At 46.0% G+C, this 23,774-nt stretch overlaps 2 protein-coding genes across 6 annotated transcripts in view; one reads left to right on the top strand and one right to left on the bottom strand.

The window, feature by feature from the left end:
* BOD1 (biorientation of chromosomes in cell division 1) overlaps positions 1–933 on the bottom strand; it is a 6,840-nt gene extending 5,907 nt beyond the window's left edge. Inside the window, exons 1-2 of the mRNA XM_085298027.1 lie at positions 920–933; positions 807–864 (exon numbers count right to left, since the gene is read on the bottom strand). Coding sequence (XP_085154153.1) covers positions 807–864; positions 920–933 — 72 coding nt within the window. The remainder of the gene's footprint in view (positions 1–806; positions 865–919) is intronic.
* The window catches only part of LOC146599723 (uncharacterized), a 231,684-nt gene that overhangs the window by 158,317 nt on the left and 49,593 nt on the right, over positions 1–23,774 (top strand). The gene's annotated exons all lie outside the window — the stretch shown is intronic.

Raw genomic sequence — 23,774 nt, forward strand, 5'->3', positions numbered from 1 at the left:
CGCTGGCGGCCGCGGCCGCCCCGTGGCGGGCGGCGTGGTGCCGGCTGCCGTGGCGAGGCTGCGTGCCGTGCCGTGGTCACAGGGCGCTGCAGGAAGCCCGGAGCGCGCGCGGCAGCCCCTGAGGGCTCCGAGCATTCTGTCACGCCGCCAGCTTGCGCTCAACCGTACGCCGTGGGGCCAACGTGCTCCTGGGAGAGGGCGCAGAGGAGTGCGCGGGTGGGTGCGGGCCCGCAGCCCGCGTGGGCGCTGGGCGTGCAGGCTGCTCCAGGAGGCTGCAGCCGGCCGCGGCGACGGCAGCGGCAGGGCCTGCCCGGGGCGCTGCTGCGCTGGGTGTTCAAGTCTTTGAGAAGCAAATGTAGAAAAAAATCAGTTTGCATGAGATCATCCCGGCTCTCCGCCAGGACGTGAATTTGATTCGTTATTGCACCTAGCAAGAGGAAGGTTTGTGTCAAAGGTCCACCCAGATACCGGTCCCTGCTGAGCGAATGGACGGAAGGGGACGGGTGTTGAAGGTGCCTTCTCTGTTGTGTGTTCTTAGGCTGTTGGTGTCGTTCATTATCCTGATTACGTCTGGAAGCTATGACAAAGCACAGGGTACAAMTTCCATGTATTGGTTTTATCTTTTGATCTAGTTATGTTGTACAAATGTAGGAACTGTAAGAAAGAATATGACACATCAGAATATTCCCATTTTGAGTGCAGGAGAATAAGGTATTCAGGAATGTAATAATCCAGTCCTCTGCAGAGGTGCATGGCATAGGTGTGTCAGCGTTTTGCATACAGTGTATGCAAACATTGTCCTTCACCTGATTAAAATTCAGCAGCTCTGAGAAGCAGCACGAGCTGTCCTTTTCCATCTGGCGRCTATGAAGAGAGAAGAGGAAAAAAGATGGGAGTGTTTAGAAACCCTAAGCATTACCTTGACAGAAGCATCTGGAACTGTAGTGTTCTGCAGAGATGTATYGGTGCTATCCCGCTGGAGTGGGGAAGCTGTCCCTCTGGCCTAATGCCTTGTCTCTGTCACTAGCCAGTGCTGGCTATTTCAAAGTTGGGTATAAAGCCCCCATAAGTCATCTAGGCATTCAGAAGTATCCGTGGCATCGCATTCCTTCCTGACAACTGCTAGCAGTCATTTCTTCTGGTCGCTTGTGACCAGCTTACAGGAGAATCATGGAGACTAAGAATTCAACAGCCTCGTGCTACTGTGAGTGCTGTTGTTTCTGTGAAGAGGTCCCCTTTTACAGGCCTGCATTAATGTAATTACCATAATACCCTGTCCCAGTGAGATCCACAGGAACATGTTAATGTACTGTTCATTCAAGCCTTATACCAATATACTGCATACAGCAGCATGAACAGGCCCTGACATTTCTCTTAATTTAGTGCCGTGCAGGCAAGGGGGGGGGGGTGCTCAGAGGCACTAGGCAGTGTATGACACGTGGGCGACTTCTCTAACCAGCTCCATAAAAAATTCTCTTTTGAAACAAAAATTTTATACGAGTCTTTATCTCGTCATTCTGTATTTTTTAGGGTATATGGCTGTGACTCTTCCTGTGGATCAGTCACCTAAGGGGGGGATGAGACAGGAATTCAACCAGGTTACTGGCTGCAGGGGCTGAGAACAGAACACCGTGCAGTTTTTCCCCATTTGGGGTGGGGAGTGTTGCAGCAGGTAAGGGCAGACGGGGATAAGTGATCGTCCCAGCAGAGGGCACCCCGAGGGTGTGCGCTGGGACCAAGCTGGCAGCGCCACTGACAGCAGCAATTTTCCCTGAGATGAGCTGGCAGYRAGAGCAGCACRTCCTGTCCTCTCCTGTCACACTGGGAGGCAGAGACGTTATTAATCGATTAGCGTCATTAGGGAACAAGCACTAGAAGCCGGAGGGATGTCTCATAAAATGCAATCGCTTAGGCAGATTCAGTATCAGGAAGGGAGCTGAGGAGAAAGTGATTTTTGCATGAATTTTCTTCTGTCCTTGGAAGTGCTTCTTCCAAATGCACAGCAGAGGGGCTGTGAGTGAGCACCCAAAAGCAACCTGAGAGGCGATAACAATCTATCTTTTGTGCTCTCGACAACAACATGTTGCATTTAGGAGAATCCAGTCCGGGATTTACTTGGGGCTGCCGCAAATGAAAATTCCTCCCGATTAACAAATGCCTCAAAGAGACTGTGAGCATCTATGATGCCGCAGAGGTAAGGCCTTAGTGCAAAACTCTTCTACCCAGGATGTCTTCCAGCTGCAGCACTAAGAGCACCCTCTTGCCTGTGTTAACGGCTGTCACCTTCCCCAGCCATGACAGCTCGTACAGAACTGTCTTGTTGGCGGTGCTGCGGTGGGAGRCCGGTGCTGATGCTGTGTTATCAGYGAAGCACCAATCACAATCACTATGTTATGCCCCTTCCTTTATTTGTAGGTGGATGAAGTGATTGATGTCTCAGCGTGGCACAAAAGGACRTGTAGCTGGTGTTTCAGGATGTGGGGAGAGGAGTAACTTGGTAGTCAGCAGGGCAAACAAGGATTCATAAGTTCTTTTTACAGGATGGCTGGCTGTGAGACCTAGGTCAAGCAGTGTTGGTAAAAGGTTTTGAGGTCTGTAACTGAAGCAGAAGAAAAAGACAGTACTCAGTCTAATCTACCTGGATATTTTTGCCCATCATCATAGCACATAGGCAAACATATTAAACTGGGGTGAGTTAGATAAAACAATCTAGGCCCCAGTGAGGAGAATTCTGGACCTCTCCTTCCATCAGATCTCTGATACAGAATTTAAGAGATCTGTGAAACTCTCGTATATCTATACCCAGAAATGCTTTAGGCAGTTTTTTATGGKTCTAGTCAGTAGGAGATTCAGGAAGGGAGAAATCTTACCTGTTTTCTGCTGCCTCTGAAGACCCAATTCTCATGATATGTTTAATGGTTAGGGTGTGTGTGTGTGTGTGGGGGGGACAAGCTTATAAATCTGAGGAAGAAAGCTTAGCTTAGGAGAAAAAAATATAAGAATGTTCTGGGATCAAAACAGCAATCAAATCACTGGTTTTTAGTCTGTTTCTTAAACAGGAACAACTTCACCACTATTCCCTGCCTTACAACCCTCCTGAAACCTGTTTGGGCAACCAGGAGAGATGAGGGCACTTAATCATAGTTTGAATTTATAAAGGTTCTCCATTCCAGAGTCCTGCTTTCTATTACAGAAGATCAGAGCCAGAGCTCAGTCCTTTTTCTTTCATTTTGCTGTCAGTGCCTTCTTTCAGGTTTCCTGCCCTTTCAGCCTCCTTTTTTCCCTTCCTGCCTCTCTGCTTTCACAAAAGCTGCTAACTAGCATCTCTTTTTCGCGGAAATTATGATATCACAGAGAAAAAGTTACCCTCTGCTACAGTGATGGCACTCATTTGGCTCTCTTTCCACCCAGACACTTATTTTCATTAAGCYTGTAGGAATGCAGTTAACTTTGGGGGGTGCATCCTGTATTCTGTTTTATTGTCTCACTGATTGCCAGAGGATATGAGTCCGTTCCCTTCCCGAGCTATGGAAGCCAGCTTTCTACCTCACCTTATGCTTTTAATGATGGAAATCCCCGTAGCAGACCTGGTATTACCTGCCTCGCTCCAGCGCTCAGGGTAAGGTCTGCTGCTGTAGAGGCAGAACTAGCCAGTGGGGCAGAGTATATCACAAATGCACATTGTGCCTGAGCTACACAAAATGGAAGTCTTCCAGCCACCGGCGCAGCTCTCAGAGGAGACTTTTGTCTTATTCAGTGCCAGGGCTTAAATTGTGACTGTTCAGAACTGAAAGAAGGAAACTTCACCACAGCTTTTGCTGAACACCAATGATGGAGTTACATATTTATGCAAGAGATTGCAATCTTGCATCCTGCAATGATTAGGCAGAGACAGGGATGTGTAATATAGGCACCTTCCTTTTATGTAGCACCTAGTTCGTTATCCAATTATATAAACAGCAGCTGGTGAGAATGAATAGTAAAACTGATCTTACAATAGCCCAGCATGTCTCGTACCTGTCTCAGACACAGATCTGTGCTTACTGGGTCCCAAGCTAGGACCCAAAGCACGCCCTCCCTGYGTTCCCCCTGAAACAGGAGGGCTTGGTGATCCTCCAGTCCTCACAAACCCCTTCCCTCTGCTCCAGGATCGTTAAGGAAGCAAATTGTTACCCCTCTGTCCTCTAGGCCAAAAACCAAGCTAGCACTGATTAAGGAAACCTATTCATCAGTAAGAAGGAAGGTGAAATGTCCCTTTTCTCTGGGGAGGAGTTATGGGCAAAGAGCCCAAATTAATGCTGCTTCATTACTGATATTCATTTACTCAGCAAATTATAGAAAGTGGGATTAAAAGTCCTCACTGCACTTTTCATTTAGTACAGACCTGACTCTCCCATTTGTTATGAGTATTGGAGGAGATAGTCATCTCCAGGAGCATCTCTGGGGTCTACGTTCCTTCTCAACTCGCTGATATTTTGAGTGGTGCTTTTGTTACTCTGATCCCAGATGAACTATTGGCTTTTGCGCATTTGACAAGCTTTCTTCCTTAGATGACGTGTTTAGTCTTTTCTTACCGAATGATTTGAAATATAAGCCTCTGATCGTAGGATTTATGGTGGAGGCAATCACTATGGCTGGGAGGAAGAGAAGGTTCATTTTCCTCTCTTCAGGTTTTCCACCCCCAGCTCCTATATCAGTGTTAAAAGACACAGCTTGTATAGAGAAATAGTTGGCAGTTTTCTCTTCCCTGTCCTGACAACCTCTGGCCACAAAATTAAAAAGCCAGTTATTGAGTCTAGTTTCTAACAGCTTTGCCCTTGCCAATGATTAGACGGAGAAATCTGGAATAGGAGGCTTTAGCCAGGCATTGTATTTGCTGAAATGCAGACTGAATTACAATGGAGACCATTGCAGAGGAGGCGGGCAACCTACACAGGCACACGCTCCCRCTCGCTCGCTCACGCAAGCGCATTCAGATTGCTAGTAAGAAAATGATTGAACTCTGGTAATTTCTGTTTAAAAATTCTGGTTGTAGCGACAGTGCCGATTTTCTTGATAGACTAAGCCACAAAGCTTTGAATACGGACTGTTATTTTCCATTTCCTGTGTGTTTTGGGTTTGGGAAGAGGAGAAGGAGCTCAATATGTTTGGGGAAAATCAGATGTCAAAACTGTAATAGTAAATTACAAGCTGTGTCAGTAATTTAGGAGTAATGGCTGGGAGTAGAGATTGCTTGGGACAGTTCTGAAATTGCAGATAAAGGCAATAAGCATAAAGGCTCAGATGCTACTATGTCCATCTAAATTTAAAGAAAATGAATGCAGACGYGAACTCTCAGTGCTTCAAGATATCCCTCCTTTCCAGTTCTGCAGAGCTCAGTGCTGAGGAAGGATTTGGAGCAGAGCAATAGAGGCAAATCTCCTGCCAGAGCAATGCAAAGAGATTCATGATCAACCCCAGAAGGAGATCAGGAAAAGCTCAGTAGGTGTGCTGGCATTCCTGTCTCTGAATAGGATTTTCCCTCTGTAAAGCCAATCAATTTACAAATAAAAAAGGTTAAATGAACTTTAATGATTGCCTTACTAATATTTGTATAGAAAAAGTACCACAGGAATCTTTCCATGCCATCAAAAAATGAAGGGAAACAATTTCAGGGCCCTTCTGAAGTTGCACTTCAAATTTTGTTGCCTCAGCCTAGTGGCTTAAAACAGGCGTCTGCCGTATGATATTTTTTGCCATTAAAAGTAACATTGGTGCTAGACCACATCACCACCTCTTGCAATTCCCTCCGCAGAAAATGTTTTCTGGCTTGGAAGGGGGTCACAGCAGCTGGAGAGGACCACGAATGGGGCACACTTCTGCTCCAGCAAGTCAATATCCTTGTAAAATGCTGCTGAAGCTGGGGTTGATGCTAAGACAGTCTTAGCTTGTACCATGCAAAAAACCCAACTGCTCCTGACTAGGAGCTGCAGAAGCTACCTCCCTGTCTCCCTGAGCTGGGACTTCCAACGGAACAGACCCAAATCTGGTTTGCTCTTATTAGCAGGTGAGCGTTTCCCCTGGTGTGTTTGCAACCTAGATATTGCCCCAATACATCTGTGCATGAGAACTTGAAAGTACAATTTAGTGCAAGCTGACTATAAACCAAGGTGATCTGGCAGCTGTACCAATGAGACCAGATTTGCTCTTTTCTTCTCCATTAAGAGAATACAAGCAACACCCACTGGCTTGGGGCCGAGTTTGCCTGCTTTTGTAGGGTAGTATCATTTTGCAGAAGCTCTGATTCTGGGCCTTTCACAWGGTGGGATGGAGCTGTGTTCTGGAATATAACCCTAGGCCTGTGCACCTTGGTGGTAACTACAGAGCAGCGCAGAAATCTGTGAAGTAGAGCAAGTATGTGTGTGTCAGCTTGGTCCGTTTGGCAAGCGTGTTGTTTAATCTTTGCATCAAACCTTGAACTAGTTAATGCAGTATGCGCTGCGTGTTTGGATGGATTGGGGTCAGTGCTGCAGTGAGCTTTCTTTGGCAGCCAGAGGAAGTGCCAGAGCTTTTAGATCCCGTAGATTTACAGAACGAACAGCTTGGCTACACAGGTGGCAAATTATTGAAAGAGTTGAGAAGTCGAAGGAATGTTCACCCAGCCCATAATTCTCTCCTGAAGAATGTACAACATGTACTCAGCCTGCCAGCCTTTCAAAAGATCCAAAGCCCAGGAAGAAAATCTATATTCCCTACACATTTGACATTCATGTTGGGCAACATATTATCCATGGAATGTATGCTCTATGTATGGCACACTTTCTGAACTGGCCACAGCTCAAACTAAAGCCCCAAACCTGCAAATGTAGCTCTGGCCTAAGCAAACATATAACTTTATTAAGGGTAATGATTCCAAGTATTACAATAGATTTACCCTTGAAGTTTGATTTATATCTGTTGCTTGCAAGATTGGGTCCTATGGCAGTTTTAATGTTACTGATACCATATATTATATTCAATTTATACATTAGTTTATTTTATGTGTAAAATGTATGTAGATGCCTGTGTATATGCATAATATACCTTTTGTGAATGAATGTTGTAGTAATGGGCATTGTCTAGACTTAGGTAGACAGAATTTGTATATAACACACACAGTTCTAGAATGGTGGTTTTTCCCTATATCTTTTCGGTGGGTTTTATCTCATAACTGAAGCAACCTTGAGTTCTAAGTACTGTATCTTTAAGTACTCAGGGAAAGTATATTTGTAAAGCAGAGCTGCTGCAGAATTTTTTAGAGGACACACATGCTGTGTCTTCAAACAGAAATGTCACTGCGGTTCATTCTTATATCATTGTTTCCATTATTATGAAAGGCTGAAAGCATGTAGGGAAAATAATATAAATATTATTGCCATATATGCAAAAGTGGGTTGTTTTCCATGCTAGATTGGCAAATGAAACCTCGTGGTGTATCTGTATAATATAATACTTTGCACTGTCTTATTTGCGGATTTCACATGCTTTCTAAATGTTTATAAAAAATTTACCTATTAAGCTGATGAATTCAATAATTCTCCCTGTATGCAGGGAAATGAAGGCTTTTTGACGTTAAAATGACTTACTTGTGATTACTCTGGAATGCRGTGTCAGAGACAGAACTAAAAGTGAGAAACCTAGACTAGCTGTGCAAGCTGCTAGACAAATTTGTGTTTCTCAAAGTGCAGTATTTACCTTTCCCAGAGCCTGTACTCTCTCGCCTGAGCCGTAGCAGTACCTCGCTTCCTATACTGCAGATTTTACTACTGAGGGCAGTACTGCTGTAAAAAACCACTGTGAGGAGCGATGTGCACGGGATCAACTGCTGCTTATTTCTGATCTTTCTGTTTTAGTATCTGTGTCAGGATAAGGTGCTGTGTTAGTCAGTGCTCCATTGCTTGCTTTTATTACATCTTTTTTTTCCCCAGATTTCTTCCCTGGAACTCTGTAGTTTGTAATAGGAAGTGATTTGACCCTTTTCTTCTCTTCAGCCCCATCCTACCTCAAACTGGGGAACAAAACCTCATATTTAGAGTGACTGAGCGGGAGGAAAGTGTGACATACTGCAAGCATTTAGGGACTTACTGCTGTCTGACAGCTGATTGGAAATACGCTGGTGTCAGAAATGAAAACAGCTGTTCACTTACCTTCTGGAGAGAGGAAAAGACTAGACTCTGTCACATCCAGGAGTAGAGGAGCAATTACCCTGACATTAGAGAATGAAAAGATGAAAACAAGTAGGTTGAAAATTAATTTCTTTTGCCCCTCTGTTGCATGCATCCATCAGCAGTACATCTGGGCATCATAGATCTAATTTAAAAGTGTAATTTCTATCCCCAAAGATCATACTCACTGTACTTCCCACTCTCAAGTCAAGTTCAAGGGGGAGCAAACATACAGTAGAGGGCATTTCTGCTTCCACAGGCTGATTCCGGAGCTCTGCTTTAGCCTGGTTCTTCGTGGATATATGCATGTGTATATCTGTGCATAGCCTCATAACACACTGTTTTCCGCATAAGTTACTTGTCCCTTATTTACAGCTTACAGTTTTCCTCCCTTCTCCAGGGACCTGGAGCTTGTGACCTTTTAGCCTAGTAAATTATTTACATGTGAAACAGTAAATCAAAACGATGGGTCTCAGGAAGATGCTGCTTTTTCTCAAGGAACAAAACCACATTTCTTCATGCGATCTCCATCCTGAGATTTTCATTTTAGGCTTGCGTGTCCCGTTCTCCCTGTCCCTTCCCATTATGAGAAGGAGAGCAGCTCCTTTTTCACATGGTTGTTTCGTTTGCGAAGGGAAATGTTTTTCTGCCTCTAATTTTAAAATATCCCCTGATATTTTGGGGATGAGATGAGAGCACGTAAGTTTGGTATCCTTCTGGTGCTGGAAAGCAATGAAAGAAAGCAAAGACCAAGTTGCTATGAGCATCCTGAACCAAGGGAGACACCAGCAGAGTTAGAAATGCTTAAAGCTCGAAGTAGTCTGCTCGGTGGAGCTTCATGCTGCCCACACACTCGCTCCTTGTGCAAACAGCTCTGCCTGACACAAAGGCTTGTTGACTGTGATGCCCTGAGCGCTGTGTCTCGAGAGCACGGTCACGGCCACGATCCGACACCGTCAGCTGCGCCCTGATGTGGGCGTCCCGGGGCCGGGCTGTTCCGCGCTGCAGGGCTTGGGGCAGCTTGCACCAGAGGCACTCTTAAAACCGAGGCCTGCAGCCTGCAGTCTTTTCTCGCTTTTAAAGACTGAAACCAAAATGCTTCATGCTGGAGATTAAAAAAAAAAAAAAATAAAGTTATTCCACATTAGAGGACTTCTTAAAAGTATTATTTTTAGTACACTGTGAAACAGATGTAACGTTAGTTCTTGGGGCAGCGCTTTCAGATTCTTTGATGAAAAATGCTGTCGTAAGTGAGACAATTGTGCACAGAGAGCAATGGGGACTTTTTTTTCTTAGAGCTGTATTAATCAAACTGAGGAAATGGTGCTACAGGCCTTGTAGCAAACAGCTTCTCGATACTCACACGGTTTTATCTGTTGTACAAAGAAAACATAAACACAGAAATGTGAATCCCAGAGACAGTAGATTGAAAATAGAAAGTTATTTAAATACTATGATTTCTTACCACAGAATTTTGCCTATTGTGGGAATGTGGGAGAAAAAAAGCCATCAAGGCAACATTTTGAAAAGCAAAGGCTTGTTTCGGAATTATCTCTCAGCCTTCTTTTTGTTGTTGTTTAAACAGTATTTCCCTTCCCATTAGAAGGCTGAAACATCTCAAGCACCTGCTTTTCATAAGCCACCACGATCAAAAAAGAGTCAAAAAAGAGAAAGTAAGTGTTCTGGCATTATAAACCAGCATTTTTCTGAGATGAAAGCAATTTATTTTCTCAAGAGCATAAGGAATTTTATAATTCATGCATATTTCATGAGAAAAATGGCCACTTCGTGGATCTTTCATGAGAAATGAAATTTCTACATTGTCAAATGGCCAGAGAATAGATTCAAAAGGAACATGCAATTTAATTTTAATTAGTTTGGTGTAGTTTCAGAAACTATATCATGATTTGATTGTTCTGCTATTGCTATCACTCACACAAAGGTGAGATATCCTTGTCATGCAGTGAGATACAGGTGCCCAAAAGTTAAGTCAAGTGAAGGAAAGACTTATATGAAGGGTTTTTTTTTTACTACGTGGCTCTGAAAGGAATATCGGGTTGGTAATTGTCTGCTGTAAATTTTAAATGTGTGATGTTAAAAAAAAAAAAAGAAAAGGCTTGATCATGAAATCCTTGGAGTGCAAAATATCTTATTTTTTCCTCCCTATACATGACTGTACAAAATTGTCTTCTTCTGAGGTTTGTGCAACACTCAGCACTCATCATTTAACTAACGCAAAGTAGCCAAACACACTGCAGCTGGTATTTGAGATCCTTTTATCCATCCTTCTTCATACACACACACAGACAAAAGTTAGTTTCCTTTAGGCAATCCAGAGCCCTGGGAGAGTGGCAATTTCTTTGATTGCTTATTGTAGCTGTAGCACTGGAGATAAAAGTTTAATGCATTCTTATTGTCTCAGTGCTTTTAAGTATTCAGCGGCACTGAGCAATGCATCTTCATCCATGTAACCAACTGAATATAGTGGTTTAAGATTAACAGATACAATGTCAGTGCTGTTACCTTTTTTGTTAGTGCTCAAGAAATTATTTGCATTTGAGGTAAGTGCGGCTGAAATAGTCTGTGGCAGATGGGGAATGTACAGCGCAGGCACGAGGCAGTGCAAAGAACGCAGCTAACGGAGGCAACAAGAGCAGTTCACAAATACGAAATTACTGTGACAAATGATGGGCAAACTGGCTTGGAAAAACGGGGGCTGACCCAAATTCACCTGTGGGAATAGGCGAATAGGTGAATATAGGAATGGCAATATTTCTCTTATCTTTTGCCACAACGCCGGTTTCCCCTTGCAGCTCCTAGGAAGATGCTTCTTGCGCTGTTTTCCAGGCATTTCCTCTCCGCTCTCCTGAGCACCGTCCAGCCTTGCCGCCCGGGGGAGGTCAGGAGCGCGCTGACGCGCGGGTAACCCAATCCTTCGCCCCGCTGGCGTGCCGCGCTGAACTCCAACTCCTCTGGCTGCGCTCGGGGCTCTCGAACCGTCTCTGCCATCGGAGCTGGGTAACTGATACACTTGGAGGGACTTTAATGAGCAGGAAAGCTAATTAGTTAATGTAAGGAAGGGAAAAAGTAAGTCCAACAGCCTTGTAGTCCGTTTTGTTCCATTGCGGCTTCCCACGGGGCTCAGCCCAGAGCCTCGTCCCGACCTGAGCGGAGCTCGCTCGAAGCCCCGGCGAGTCCCAGCYGCAGCCGCAGAGCAGAGCCGGGTTCGGCTGCAGCGTTCAGATCTTAGCTGTGCTCGGGGAGCAGGGGCCGGGGCGCGCGCTGGCTGCGCGGAGCCTGCTCCGGGGGGTCTCTATGCCTCAGCTCTTCGCGAGGAATGGAGAGCGAGGCCGAGGGGAACAGCAGAGCCTTCCAAGTTAATTCTGGTGGGATAAGCGAGCTGGAGAGCCCGCAGCCTGAACTGTGGGACGCAGGGACAGTTTCGGCTCTGGGTGTATAACCTGGCTGCATCCTGAATCCAGGACAGAGTGACATCTCTGTGCACGCTCTCCCTCTCCTTGGGAACAGGACGGAAATCCAAGTGCTCCAGCTGGAGGGAGCTGCACTGAGCTCCAGCCAGGTCCCTCCACTGCTGCCTGCGGTGCATCCTAGAGCAGGCTCTCCACATCCAAAAGCACTAATGTGACAGTATCATTAAAAATCTTTCTAGCCTTATAGAAAAGATCTGTATAAAGACCTGTATAAAGATACAGGGGAAAAAAGAGAACCTGCAATTACAGTTTTGAAAATGGGCAGAATTCCTGTATCAGGATTTAATTTCTAAATTGTTCCTTATTCCCTTTCTTCTTATGAATTCCATGACTTTAACAGCAAAATAATCCTCCTCATTTGACTGTGTGATGATTTACAGGAGATTTTAATTCTTGTTATGACTGGAGGAGAAGAAAGTAGTAAAAACGGACTTTAGCTGTTGTTGCTTTTAAATCCACATCTGTTTTCTTGAGGAAAAACAAGACAGAAACAAAAATGGTCAGGGAAGAATAGCAAAGATTAAGGCAGTTCTTGTAGCCTTATCGCTTTAGAAGCAGGGACATTGCTCATTTTTTTCTGACGCCTGACAAATGAAATACTGAATGTATTTCTTCCAGTTGTCCTTCTCATCACTTACCCCCCACAGTACAACAAAAGTTTTGGCCTTTGCCAGCTAGGCCAGATTCTTGTTAAACAAAAAGCACAAGGGAGTAACAGAAAATTAGGCAGAGAAGGAGCATGCACACAATCAGATGTTGAAGCTGGACTGCACACTCCAGGTGTTTGTAGAAATTAGCTAGAGCTGGTAAATGACAAAGCTTCTGGATCTCTTCTTTCGGCTAGGCTGGCTGGAAAGGGTGTTTTCCAGCTAGCGCGATGAAAGACTGGAGGTGTCATGATGAAGCTCGAGATTTCAAGTGGTACTGACATGAGTGCCTAAAACTTTTTTTTTTAAGTTGTCATTAGAACAGAAATTACAGTCAGAATAGTCCATCCACTCCATCAAGTGGATGAGAGCAAGCTCAGCCTTCAAAGCTGTCTCTTCTGTGGTGTCCTGAAAGCTTCTTGGGTCTGTCATGGCACAGCATGGCCTTCATCTCTTTGGCCCTGGGAAAAAAAAATCTCAACTGGGTCAGGGAGAGGGACCCAGATAATCTCTCTCAGGCCTTTCATTTAGTTCACTAGTTTAATGATCTCCCCATGCCTGGACATACTGAAACTAACAGAGATGATTTGTGTCCCCTGCCTAGGGGGAAGGTGGTCTTTCAAAGCCTTCAAAGACCACTGAAATCTGTGGATATTTCCTTCTTGACTTTGATGGATGCTGGATCTCTCCTTGAGAGGAGAAGACATAAGGAAAGTGAGGAAGAATGGGAAAGAAGAAGGAAAAAGAGAAGAAATAAGACAGCAGAGGGATACATAAACAAATGTGCCTGGGTAGTGTTTGTTTTGGATAAATTATGCTTCCCAGTGCAGCTTTCAGACTTGTATTCTTTGCACAAAAATCCAGTTTCTTCTTGCAAGTCCTGTAAACACCACCTGTTTCTGGTGCTTTAGATAGTGAGATCGGTTGGAACTAGCCCAGACCTTGGGCGCAACCGGGGCTGAGGCCCATCAAAGTGAGGCTTATCAATTATTTGAGAGAAAAGAGTCAATAGAAGGCCTATTTCAATATAATTATCTCTGTTGGATGTGGTGGGACTCTGAGGAGTGAATTGTTCACACGAGACTAAACTCTTCTGGTGGCTGAAGATAAACAAAGTTTGAAGGCATCTTTGAGATATTGATCTAATAGCTGCTGCTTTGTCCTTGCGTACCTCAGCCCTCGCTGAGCCTGCGTGATGCACAGCCATGCTCTGTAGGCCCAGGCACTCCCTGGTCCTAGCTCATCCTCTGTTTTGTGATAGTCCTGGTAGCCTATTTCCCCATCACCAAATTCCTCCTCCGTGGAGACTGTTCATCCCAGAATCAGATCAGAGCTGGAAGGCAATGAGAAGGAAGTCTTCAGGTTTTGGAGGAAAGTATTTGCGCAGCCCAATGCCTGGCCACTTCGCTGTTGTCACCGCCACGCTTGACAATTTCTTAGGCGCTCTGAACTCGCGCTCACGGAGGTGTGCGTTTGCATGGGCCTGCTCTCCCGCGAGCGTGCCTGTGTCCGTGTTTAACCACGTGCTCTCCAGCAAAGGTAACCAGGTGCGTAGATCTGGTGCACTGGCCTCGTTGCCCGCGCCTCTCTGGGCGTCTGTGCATCGGCATACTCTATCTGAAGCTGATTAATACTCGTTAGCACTGTCCTGTGAACACGTGCTCCTACACAGTTGCAATGCATCCACACTGCTTCACACCTACGCTCCTCCTGTGTTGCTAGTGCCAGCGCAGCTGAAGGTCTGTTAGCAACTGTAGGAAATTTCCCCCCGCCCAAACATCCACTTAAAACCAAAGCTTGAGAAAGGAAAGGCTACTAACTCTCCTGTCTTGTAGAAGAGGTGCAAAGCTCTCACCAGCAAGTGGCCAGCTTCAGGGCTTGCATTTCTCAGAGCTTTTCTGTTTGTTTTTGCACTCTGGACCCTGCCATTTTAATGGTATCTGTGTCATTTAAATTGCAACATCCTGATGTGAATATTCATCACGTCAGTATTCTGACAGTCACACAGTTGCCAGGTCCTAGGTGTGTTCATTAAATAGTCTGTGTAAGAAGAATCATTATCAGATACAGCTACAAAGCTGGTAAAGAGTATCTAGGACTTAATGAGATTGTTTTTTTTTCTGTGTATCTGGTTGCAAAATCTACGTAGTTCCTTATTAGATGGACTTTTACCCTGATTTTCAGATAGGCATGCAGTCAGGCAGCACTATCTACTGCTCCCCTTTCCCCTCAGAAAAGAACTTTTGGTCAAATTTCAGCTAGACTCATCAAATCTCAAAGAGAATGAAGTTCCTACAAATTTTATGAAAACTGATGAGTGGATAGAATAGAGAATCCAAAATTAGTCCCCCAGTGACAGCAAAATAGGCAGAATTTAGCAATCAGCCACCGTTTGCAGCTCCCAACCAGCCAATAAATAAACAAGTTTATAGTTGTGACCCAGCTATAGCTTCTGCTCCCTGTTGCTCTGTCAAGCAGACAGAAAATGCAGGAGGGAGATCCTGGCCTTTGGGAGGGGAGGGAGCATCGCACTGGGGAAAGAGTTTGGGGACAAAGGACACAAAGCTGTAGGAAACCAGGCTTCGTTACTTCTGGTGCGCGTGGAATAACTTGTTTTGATAGGCAGTTCAGAGGCCTTTAAAAGATCGATAATAGTAACCGGTGCTCCTCAGCAACCCTATAAAAACAAATCAGCCTGCGCGGTTTAGCTTTCGTAAGCAACGTTATCGGCTTCATTATAGAAAAAGATTTCAGCCTGAGCCTTTCAAAACGTTCCTAATAAGCAGATGGCTCTGGGAGGAATACTGACTTGTCCCTGCGCGTGATGATGTCCAACACTGCATTCTTGGTATAGAGAAGTTAGTGGAAGAATTGAGTATTCAGGGAATACAGATTTCAGGTTTGTGCTATTTAAGAGGTGAGCAGCAGCAGTCGTGTGTGTGGACATGAGACAGCTGTAAGGCTCCTCTGCTTCCTTGCCTTGCCTTGCCTTGCACTTTATTTGTCTGAGCAGTATAAAAAATGCAGGAACTTAATCTCATATTAAACTATTTCTTATATAATAATTACCGTGAGTGTGCCCACGAGATGTTCTGGCTAGGACTTGGCGCAGGTTGTCTGAGCGTGGTGCTCTCAAAACTCTTCTGCTAAGGCCAAAGCTTTCTCAGCAGGCTTTTAGATTTATTGTTTCAGCGAAATCACGTTGGCTGGGCCAAGGAGCAGGGTGTGACGACGGATGGCACGCTGTGCGCAGGCAGACGGGGCAGAGCCCTGTCTGCGGGGTCTGCACTTGCACTTGGGGGGAAATGCAGCCGTTGGTGCATCCTGTGCGACTCAGGGTCTCAGACACACTGAGATTTATAGTGCAAACAGCCCTCGTGCTTTCCGTGACCACACATCTGTGCCCGCCCTACACGTGGGTGAGGTTAATGCCAGTTTGTCTCTAATAAGGTGGTGAGAAGTGCAGAAGCGTCGGCCCGTGCTCAGATCACAGCTGGCTGAACGAAGCAGCGCCCCTTGCCCTTTCCCGAGAAATAAGCTGTTAGTTAGCGTTTAGCTCTTTCCTGGAAAATGCAAGCAGTGTGTGCCCCAGCAAGGAACTCCGGCGTGGAGGACTGGCCCCTTGCATGCAGCAGAACGGTTGCAAAGAAGTGCTGAGATGGGATTTTGCATGGCCCACCTCCCTCCCAAGTTCACATGGCGTTTGGGGGCACCAGGCGAGAGGTAGGGGCCTCCGAGGGGTGCGCCGAGGTTGCAAAACAAGAGCTTGCCCTGCACTGCTGTGGCCGAGGCAGCAAACGCGCCTGGGGCCTGACGCCCCTGCCTGGCACTCGGTGTTAGGGGCTAGCTCTGTTAACACGTCAGCAAATCCGATTAACCAGGTTTGATGCCTCCTTGCTGGGGCTAATGGGAGGCAGCCTGCTTGCAGGTCTATTACTCAGGAATGGCTGGATCTTGCAGGCCTCCAGGGCAAATTTTTAAGGCTGTCCCTTAAAATTTTTAAGGCTGATTCAATGGCTCAGGGTAACGAGGGCATATTCTGCTTCCACCAGCCACCTGCTCCACCTCCGCTTTCCTCCAGCCTCGCTACCCCCTGCTCTAGGCTTCCCCAGGAATGAAAACAGGCTGTACTTATAGGCTGGGTGCTCCGTGCGGAAGGAGCGCGCTCCCGCGCCGCAGAGGTGGGACTCGCGTCTCGCCGTCCGCGGGCTGCCTGGGGCGCGCGGGGCTGCGCAGACGCTGGGAGCCGACGAGCGCGCGCGCTCCGGCCCCGGCTCGCTCCCGGCCTCTCCCGCCACGTCCCGGGATCCGCTTCCCAAACACAGCCCCTCGTCTCGTGTGCTGCGGGAGAAGAAACGGTCGAGCTCTGACGCAGTGAACGTACATGCTGTCTTGCAAGACAGTTTGTTAATATTTATTAACTTTTGTAATGGCCCCTGGGCTCCCTGAACAGATTTGGGCAAAGCGCATGAGGCTTCTTTCTGGCTATTTACTGTTTGCAGAGCAGATTCAAATCCCAGCTCAGGGGAGCAGGGCAGAATCGAGCAACACGTGGAGCAGAACTGAGCAAAACGCTCTGGTCCTCTGTGGAAGGAAACAGCTGAATTTTGCATATGCTAAATTGGTACCGCTGTGGGATATGCAGGGTCCCTGGGGCTGTAAAGCCTGCAAATCCCGTCCCTTTACCCCAGCGTGACTTTCCAGGGCCGTATAAAGATGCTGCGTCACAGCATGCCTATGTGCCGTCGTCACACTACAACATAAGCATTGCAGAGCTGCAACTTCATAACCTTGTTCCAGCAGGCGAGCTCCCAAGAGGAGGCATCCCCCAGCACGCGCTCCAAAACAGGCAGCCGGGAACAGAAAGTTCAGCACAGACTTCGAGCGCCTGCAAGTTCTGCTGCAGTGTCCTTGAGTGCCCTCCCTTTGCCCCAAGCCTTTGCCTCTAATGCGTTCGGCTCCTACAGCTTAATCCATTTTACAAAACGCTCCCGTCCTGTTTCTCTCCACCGTGTCGCTTCTCCAGCTCTTTTCAAGCTTCATCGCTTAAAGCCTCCCCTTGCTTTCTTGCCTCTGCCTCTTGAGGGCTTCAGATTTGACACACGAGTCTTYTCCTCGTGTTGTGGCTCTGCATCACTCTTTTCTCTCCCTTTACTCCGTTGCTTGCTTTGTCTTGTAAAGCTTTTGGGATAGCGTGGTTGTAAGGTGTGATTAAAAATAAAGTGTTCAATCTCTCCTGACACGTAGGACTATCAATCACTGTTTAGGTTTGAGGGGGGAGAGCGTTTGAAGGTGAGGACATTCCAATTCAAAGGTCGATTGCATTATAAAGCCAATTTTCATTTTAAACTGTTTTTCACTAATGCTCGTCTCTCCAGAGTAATAAGGTACTGTTTGCTTTAGTACTCTCTGGAGTATTAATATTTCCCATGGAGAAAATCCAATGAGCTCAGCATGTCTTTCAAGGTCAGCATTTCTGGGGTTTTGGGTGTTCAGTAGGTCATGTCGTAGACTGAGACAGAAACAGGTAGAGTCTGAGAGGAAGCACAGAAGCAGGAGGTGATTTTATCAAGGGGGAGAGCAGAACGGGCAGTAACACCTCTTGAGGAACACGGCTTAATGCAGTATTTAAAAGGTGCAAACAGTAACCGTTGTAGTGGAGCCTTCAGGAGTTGCAGGTGTATTACCTGGTGAGGATGGGATTCTGTGGAGTGTGTCCAAAAGTGCAATATGAATGGAAAGCCATCACTTGAAGCAGGACCCTTTCTCCCCAGAGCTATAAATAGGAGATCTCACAGTCAGAGCTTCTCCGCAACGGTAGAGCTGTGCAAAGCGCCTCTCAGTCCTCGTCTATTTTCTGTGTAATGAAATTGAGCCAGATTCTGATTTCCTTTGCACCACTGTAAATCTTAACTGCTGTTAATTCTGAATACTTTGAAAGTTTTCAAATCGTTGGTTGACAGTTATTCTATAATGCTGTTAGCAACTTGACTTCAGTGCAATTATTCCAGATTGATGCAAGTACAAATGAGACAAGATTTGGCCCTTATTAAGGAAACATTGTTGCAACTTTAAAACCCATATGGAGAGCAGAATCTCTTTAGCAGATTAAAATACTTTTTTCCAAGGTTTCCCCAGGTGGAGTTTTGCACACACACTCTTCTCATGTTGCGCCTGAAGTGAGATCAGCGGAGATGAATGGTGTCATGGCAAGAGGAGGAAAAGTGAGAATATTAATGTAACATTTTCTCCTTTATTGCATCTAAAGCCTCTGATCCACAGCAGCCGTCTGGGTGCAGATGCTCTGAGCAGCTCCAGTGTAGCTCACTCGGGCTGTGTGGCCCCTGGGCCTTGCTGACTTGGAGAATTATCCTCCGGCAGGGATGCTCTCCACCGTCCCTCCTACCATTGCTGCAACCAAAAATGCCATAGCTGCTGAGGAGGAATTCCAAAGAAACCCTACAATATATGGAAAGCTGACCTTGGGATTTCTGAGTGTGTGCCATAGGCCAAGACAGCATCATCCTGTAAAAAGCCCACCTCCTCGTCCTTAGCACAATGACATCTGTGAAGGATAAAGGCCAATCCGACTGCTGATGCTGCCAAACTGTCACCCTAGTACAGCATTGCGGGAATCTCAGCCACTCATCCTAGCCCTGACTGATGTCTCACAGCCTCTGTAATGAGATGCAAATGCTTTGATTTGCACGCCCACAGCAGACAGGCCTGTCCCAGTGGAGCAACCATATGTGCAAACTTCAGGTGTCCTAGCTGTGGTTGCATATGCTTTAACGTGATTTATTTTTCTGGAACTCTGTTTCCTTTGCTGCCAGACTATATAATGTCTCTTCACCTTGTTCCCTGGCATCCAAATTCCATTTTAATGGAGTTTATCTTGTTGTCCTCTAAAATAGGATATCAGTGGATGGCTCCTCGCTTTCATTAGGAGCTAAGGAAACACAGTGAACTCCCAGGCCAGGGTATGGAAAGGCCTGGCAATGCCAGCTGTAGGTTCCTAGGGTAGTAGACGGGACTCAGCATCTAAAAGTCACTCCTGGTGACTTGGATTGAGGAAACATCCACACTTTGATCCTGATTCAAGTCCACATCATTACCTTCTGTATCAGTCCTCAAAAGCTGTACTTGATGCCCTTACACATATGAAGTGTGTGTGGGATGAAGCGCAGGGTGGAGTGATCCTGGATGAAGGTAGCTGTACCATCTTTTTTTGCTGAATTTAAGTTTTCGCTAAATGCAACAACATTTGGGGAATCTTCAGTCTTTATGGCTTGAGGAAGGCCCATGAACCAATGCAGAGTTTGCCGTTAGTCTGACTAAAGCAACAGCTTGAGGAAGTGCTCCTTTGAGGACAACAGGGAGTAAACCCAACACTGCTGCTCTGGCTTCCCTTGTGCTTGCATGTGTGGGAGACCTGGGAAGCTCTGGGGCACAGGGGAAGGGTGTCGGAGAGTAGCTGCTGGCTTTGCCACCGTGGGACCAGGAGACATGTGGCACTCAGCGTTCCCAGGGGATACTGAAAGGTCACAGGCTGCAGAAGGAGCACGTTGTGCATGAGTATGTACGCTGGGCCTGGATATTGAACATCTTTTTCTTAGGTCTCCTTAGAAAATCCTTTACGTGACACCCACGTATTTTTTTGTTTTATTGATGAGCTTCAGAATCAAGACATCTAACAGTACAATTGAAATTTATGTAGGTTCACTGCCACTGCGCCTCCTTTCGTGTGGCTGTTCTTTGAATAAGGAATGTTTTCTGAATAGAGCTGTTGACACTACAGATTCTTAATTTTTTTGAAGAGTAAGACTTACGTCCTGGTAACCTTGTCAAGAATTTCAATTTGCCATTTTGTGTAGGTTGCTGTATCCTGTCCTCTAAAAGTAGCTGTATTTCTCAGGTGTTGTGAAGGACTCTCATATTTTGGAGGACAAAAGATCCAATATAGGTATAAAAATAGCATATTTATAGATTATGTAAATATTAATTTATACCAAAGCATTGTACATTGCACAAATCCAATCTCTGTTGCCCCATCTTATATTGTGTGATTCATGCACACTTCATCGCAAACTACCTAAGGCTTCTTATGGGCTTAGATATTTGAATCAACCATTACAAGGATTTGTGGTACAAAAAAAGACAGGGAGCATCTACCAGAAAAATTCAGAGCTCCTATTTTTCCTAAACCAAAAAACTCCCCAAAGCTAAAACTACGTCAGCGTGATATCCGTGGAAATGTTTGCGGCATGTGGGTATGTTTATCTAAAGTTTCTATCACTTGATCCTTCTGCCTATCTCCCAGTTGTTAAGTTAATGCAGGGGCTTGTACTGCGGAGAAGGGCACAGAAAATCCATACCTATATGCGTGTGTGCGCGCGTAGTTTCTACCTACGTTAGTTTGCAGTTGTCGCATTTGCAATGCAGAGCGCACGGGGAGGCATCCGCACTCGGTGCCAGCTATGCCGCATGCAGCCAGACACATCTTTGGCCTTTTTAATTTGTGCTGTGATGGAGCTGTCAGCTTTGTTCTTCTCAGCTGTTGGCATGAAAAAGCTGAAAATACACTCCTGGCTAGTTGATTTAGCTGCATCGGCCCTAACCTGGGCCGTAGTTTCTGACTGGGGAGCCTTTTGTACGGATCTGGCCTGCATGGAGTTAACGGAGTCGCTGTTATTTGCTTCCTGGGGATGGCATAAGCGCAAGTGATGCGTGTTTTCGACAATCATAGGAACTTTTAGCCTATTGACAGACTGTGGATGATACAATTCTATTTCAGATAAGGGAGGAAAATCAAGAAAGAACGAGTGAGCAAACGCACAGACAATCCAGATGTGCCTAAACGAATGAAACAGCGYCCTTGGCTCCCAGCGGCTGTTTTACCGAGCTGCTGAACACGGACGGCTTTTTTGATCCTGCCTGGTTCAGTTAGGCGGAATCAAACTAGTTAATGAAACCTAGCTGCATATTAAATCACCCGTTGCACATTCGGCTGCCATCTGAAACTGGGGACACTAATCTCTCTGGAATTAGGCAGGCTAGTTTCCTGCTATCTGCTATTGCTGTCGTTGACAGCAATAATGTATGAAGCAGAGAACAGCCTGCAGTTTGATTTTTCAGGGAATTGGGTTTGTACGGCTGGCAAGCTGAACACACAGTCCTTCAGATGTGCAGATACACGTGACAGGCCAATCATGCAGGCAGAAAGCTATTTGCTGCCATGTTTTCATGCTTCCAAGGTACAGAAGGATCAAATTCATGATTTTTTTTTCTTTTTTTTTAGAGGGGTTTACCCCAGGGATGAATTTGGCCCAGGGAGAAGGTTATAAAGCGACAAGAAACAACACTGAGGGGGAAATGAGAGCAATTAAAAAAAATGAACCTGCTTGACCCTAATTTTACAAATCTCTAGCTGTCAAAGAACGTACCTCAACTAATTATGTTTGGATGTGAAATTATGGAATCATTATAGCTCTGATTACACAGGTCCCCCAGCTCTTGCCTGCCATGCTGTCTGGGTGTGTATGCTTTCTAATGCGATCTTTCATTTTATATTTGTTTTCTTGTTTTAACTGTCCAGTTCTTCAGCGGTGTCCAGAAATAGGCTTCCAAAAAAGAAATAATTGTATCTCACGTCTGAAATGTGCTATCCTCAGCTGTCCTCCCACCTCCCGCCTTTCTTTTTCTCCTTTTGGCCTTTAGAGACTGGAGTTGCTACTGCAGTGAGGCAATTAAGTTTCAAAGCTGAGAACTCCGCTGAACTTTGCCAAAAACTGCTGAAGCCAGCAAGCACTCTGGCTTTGAACATGTGGTGTGGCAGTGCAATCGTTTCCCAGTCAGATGCTCCCGGGGTAAGAGCAGGGTGGCTGAGTGTGAAATAACAAGCTCAAATGAACGCTGGGTGGTTGAGAAACTTTGAAATTAAGTGTAGCCTCTCCAATGCAAAATGTTTCCTCATTTCCAGGATAAGGTCTGAGGTATAAAGGCTCAGGATTTCTGGGTGTTTCTGAAAAGAGCATTTTTAAATTTGGCCAGCTCAAAATATACCCCATGTTTTATTTTTATTTTAYTTTCCATTCTCTAATGCAGCTGCTTACAAAGTCCATGCCTTTTTTCCCTTTAATAGTCAGACTGCCCAGATGCTCTGCATAGCATAAGAATAATTCAGGGATCCAAACCTTTATCAGGGACCTTGCCTTAAGAAATCAATATGACCTACCATCCTCAAGCAACTCTGACAACAAGCTGGCGCCTGCAGCTCTGATAACCAGGAGCAGCTCTGCAGCAACAAATTAACGGGTGCAGCCTTGCACTTGTCATTACGAGCCTCTGCGTCCCTGCTCCAGAGAGGGCAGTCGAGCAAAGAGCGACTGTTAGGAGACCGTATCTGCAACCCCGTCCTCATCAGCAGCTTTGCATTAATGAACCAGCTTTCTATGTCTGTGACACAAGAGCTGGAGAAAACAAACAAACAAAACAACCCTCTGCTGCAAAACGCCACTCCCAAAATAGATTTCTGAGAGCTTATTACATAAAGCAGCACTGAGAGGAAAGGAGGATTCAGAAAATAGCTTGCAACACTCCTTTAAGCAACCCTGTATTGTATGGTAAATAATGCAGGAAGGAAGGGAAACTGCAGCCTCTAAATGGATGTTCTGGAAGGTCTCGCCAGCACCTGAGATGTCTTTGGAGCCCATCCAGCAGCACAGAAATGCACCGCAGACATTGCTGGCCTTTCTAGCAACCCTTGGCCTCCCTGGCTGCTTGGAGAAACAGTTTCTGAGMGTTCAGGGGGGAGCTGGGCTGAGCCAAGGGCTTGAGGGGAACCTGGAGCTCCAGTTCAGTGAACCCACCAGGCACAAGCAAATTCAAAGGGAAGACTCAGGGTCTTTTGTGCAGTTCCCACAGCAGATAGCAGAGGGGCACAGAGGGGAGGAGAGGGCAGGATTTATCCATTCAGGCYCCGAGAGGAGCAATCCAAATGCCACCCCTGTTTTATGCAGATCAGGAGCCCTCATAGCCCCTTCATCCTTCCCAGCCCTTACAGCGTTCTTAGGAGCAGCAGTTCCAGGTGGCCTGCCAGGTCCTTCGGACGGGGACTCGTCTGCACGACGTGAGCGCRGGCTCACAGGCCCTGCTGCACACTTCTTCTCTGACACCCGCGGACTGTGAGTAGCTTTCCAGGATTTGCAGTGCTGTGCCCCCCTAGCTGTGTGCTCACATCTGTGTCCCCGAATTATGGGATCTGGCAGCACAGTCAATTGAGTTAATTGAGCTGATGTAGAACAGGTATCCAGTACTGTCACCACCGCCTCAGAAAGAGGCATTGCCTTTTCTAGCTCTCGTTTCTCAGATGTTTTAGATTTCTTTCTTTCTCAAATTTTATGGGCATGAATTATAAAAATAAAAAAAGACTTTAATCAAGCAGGCAGCATCCT

Source organism: Rhea americana, unplaced genomic scaffold (assembly GCF_003343005.1).
Source record: "Rhea americana isolate MKP2758 unplaced genomic scaffold, rheAme1 scaffold_135, whole genome shotgun sequence".
Lineage (NCBI taxonomy): Eukaryota > Metazoa > Chordata > Aves > Rheiformes > Rheidae > Rhea > Rhea americana.